The sequence below is a fragment of the Lolium rigidum genome, chromosome 2 (assembly GCF_022539505.1).
Source record: "Lolium rigidum isolate FL_2022 chromosome 2, APGP_CSIRO_Lrig_0.1, whole genome shotgun sequence".
Lineage (NCBI taxonomy): Eukaryota > Viridiplantae > Streptophyta > Magnoliopsida > Poales > Poaceae > Lolium > Lolium rigidum.
The window spans coordinates 198043044-198045990 of NC_061509.1; the positions used below are offsets into that span (position 1 = coordinate 198043044).

Genomic DNA, 2947 nt, shown 5'->3' on the forward strand with positions numbered 1-2947 from the left:
CTTCGGCGAGGAAACGGTGTCTCCGAATCGACAAGGAAGACGACAAAAAAAAGACCGGGTTTCAGGTGGGAAACGGTCCGGGTCCAGGTGGTTTTCGGTAGCCAGACCCGCGTGACATCCGTCCGTCCAGCGCAAATCCAACGGCCCACGAGCGAGTGCCAGTTACCAGTAGCATCCAAGCACTTTTTAGCAATTGGGTTGCTTTTTGTTGGTTTCCGTTTTTGTCCCTTCTTTTGTACAACTGCAGTAACGGGCTGGTGCTGTTAACTTACCATTGGACAAGTCAAGTCGGCACACTCAACGTCACCCGCGTCGTTCGAGCTCTGAGTCCAGTGCCACTGCGTACGAGCGTTATGTTTCAAGCGGCCCGTCGGACTGTTTGTCTGGCTCCGTCGCCGGTACAGGCTTAACGAAGCGCTTCCAGTACCAGTGGCGTGCCCAGACCGCGCCCATGGCCTCTATGGGCACGCCCTTGGTCTCCGGGAGGAAGAAGATGATGAACGCCGTCATGACGACGACCCAGGCGGCGTTGTATGCGAAAGAACCGAACTTGAAGCTGCACAGCATGGCGAGGAAGGACTGCGTCTGCACGAAGGTGAGCGTGAGCGAGATGGACTCGCTCATGCTCTGCCCCGCCGACCTGACCTCCAGCGGGAAGATCTCGCTGGGGATGATCCACTTGAGCGGCCCCCACGACACGCCGAACCCCGCCACGAACACGCACACCAGCGCCACCACCGCCACCGCGTAGGGCCTCGGCATCGCCTTCCCGCCGTTGGTCCCCAGCTCCGCGCCGAAGATCCACGTCATCGCCACCAGGCACACGAGTAGGACGCCGCCACCGAGGATGAAGAGGTAGCGGCGCCCGCACCGGTCGACGGAGAGCGCCGCCACCATGATGGCCGCGAGGCTGACGACGTCGGTGATGATGGAGCCCAGGATGGCCTTCTGGCTCGTGAACCCGATGGTGTAGAAGAGCAGCGGCGCGAAGAGCGTCACCACGATCATGCCCGTCAGCTCGAAGAAGAGCGGGATGGCGATCGCCATGACGAGGTGGGGCCGGTACTCGCGCTGCAGGATGCGGCGGAACGCGCCGGTCTTGTGGCGGCTGTCCTCCTCCGCGGCGTGCATGATGTCCTTGAGCTCGGCGTCCACGTCGGCGTGCCGCCCGCGGATCCGCCGCAGCGAGTGGCGGGCCTCGTCCACCATGCCGCGCAGCACCAGGCTGTTGGGCGAGTCCGGGATGAACACGGCGCCGACGAGGATGATGGCGGCCGGGATGATCCCCACGCCGAGGGACAGGCGCCAGCCCCAGCGCGCGATGGTGTTGGCGCGGTAGTTGACGAGGTCTGCCACGAACATTCCCACGTTGAGGAACAGGTGGAAGATGCTCGTGAACGCACCGCGCCACCGCGCTGGCGCGATCTCCGCCAGGTACACCGGTGCAGACTGCAAATTAAAACAGCCATTACCACCACCAATTTGACAGAAAACCTTACACACACTCCTAGAGCACGTGCAGATGAGTTAACTAGGGAAGCTGGTTTCCGCTGCCGTTTCTTTGACTGACCTGGTTCGTGAAGCCGACAGCGAAGCCGAGGAGGATGCGGCCGATGACCAGCATGTAGATGTTGACGGCGGCGCAGTTGAGGACCGCGCCGACGAAGAAGAAGGAGGCGCCGATGAGCATCGAGTTCCTCCGTCCCACCCTCCTCGTCACGTGGCCGGCGACCAGGCACGCGAACACGCCGGCGAGGTACAGCGACGACACGAAGGTCGTCAGCACCTGGCTGTCGAAGATGCAGTACGCGTCCTGCTGCGCGTTGTTCATCTTCTCCAGAATCTCAGGGAAGAAGGCCTCCAGGAATGACTGCATCTGCGTCAACCCACCTGAAATTTTTACCCCGAGGTAAGTTCATTGGTTTTTCACCCACTTGATCCGCGTCAGTACTGTTCATACTGATTATGCATCAGGTCAGATCACATGGAAATTAAACGCACAGAATAAATCTTCTACACGTTACATCTCTATACAAGATTCAGAACATAGTCCTATCAGATAGTTCAAATTATACCACGACAAAATGTCCTGATCTTGATTGCTGAGTCGAGTCAAATAACTCGTTTTTTTCATACGCCTCCATCAACTCAAATGGTCCAAGTAACCACGAGACAATCAAGGCAACAGTATTCCCACACCCATTCAACATCACCAAGGACTCACAATCACTGAATCAAGTGCTAAAGTCAAATCCACTCTCGATGAGATCTCTCAGAAAACAGCTAGATGAGGAATTTCCATGATTCGTCTTTGGCCGGATTTACAGGGGTCGTCTCTGACAAAGCATGTAATCTTCTTACCAGTTAACATTCTACGCTGCTTCTAAATAATGATCCAAGTCCTTTCTAACTTCTAAGTGTCTCGGCAAGAGAAAAATAACTAACAAGCAGAGAAAAGTTCAGAACCTGCATATCCAACAGCACTGACCTGTGATACTGATGTCGTATCCGAAAATGAGCCCGCCGGAGGCCGCCATGAGGCAGCTCATCACGACAGTGAACGTTATCTCGCTGCTGTAGCCGGAGGCCGTGCCGGCGACGGCGGCGCCGTCCACCGCTAGAACTCCTCCCCCTCCTGGCATCTTCAGCGCTGCGCAAGGAGACAGAGATCGAGCTTGACAAAGAAATGATTCTATAAGAGCGGTGTCGGAGACAACTCCATGCTACTGTCAGTTGGATGATACTTGTAGTGGCACGGAGTCAAGCACCTCTACTTGGTCAGACGGGAGAAGCCGGGCTTGGGTTTTCTTTGATCAAACAGCTAGCCGACGGCGCCCATTGTCGACAGGGACAGCCAGACATGTCAGGATTAGATACCAACTAGCATAATACAGTACTATTATAGCGGGTAGACATACGTTTGATTACAGAGTTTGAGCGGTGCTGA

The 2947-nt window shown here is 56.3% G+C and overlaps 1 protein-coding gene across 1 annotated transcript; it reads right to left on the reverse strand.

Moving 5' to 3' along the window:
- Nucleotides 1-208: 208 nt before the first annotated feature.
- On the reverse strand, nt 209-2657 carry LOC124687946 (sugar transport protein MST1-like). Its single transcript, XM_047221669.1, has 3 exons — nt 2489-2657; nt 1571-1890; nt 209-1449 (listed from the first exon to the last, which is right to left on the reverse strand). The coding sequence occupies exons 1-3, from the start codon at nt 2640-2642 to the stop codon at nt 352-354; spliced, it is 1572 nt and encodes a 523-aa protein (XP_047077625.1). The 5' UTR covers nt 2643-2657; the 3' UTR covers nt 209-351.
- Between the last annotated feature and the right edge of the window lie 290 nt (nt 2658-2947).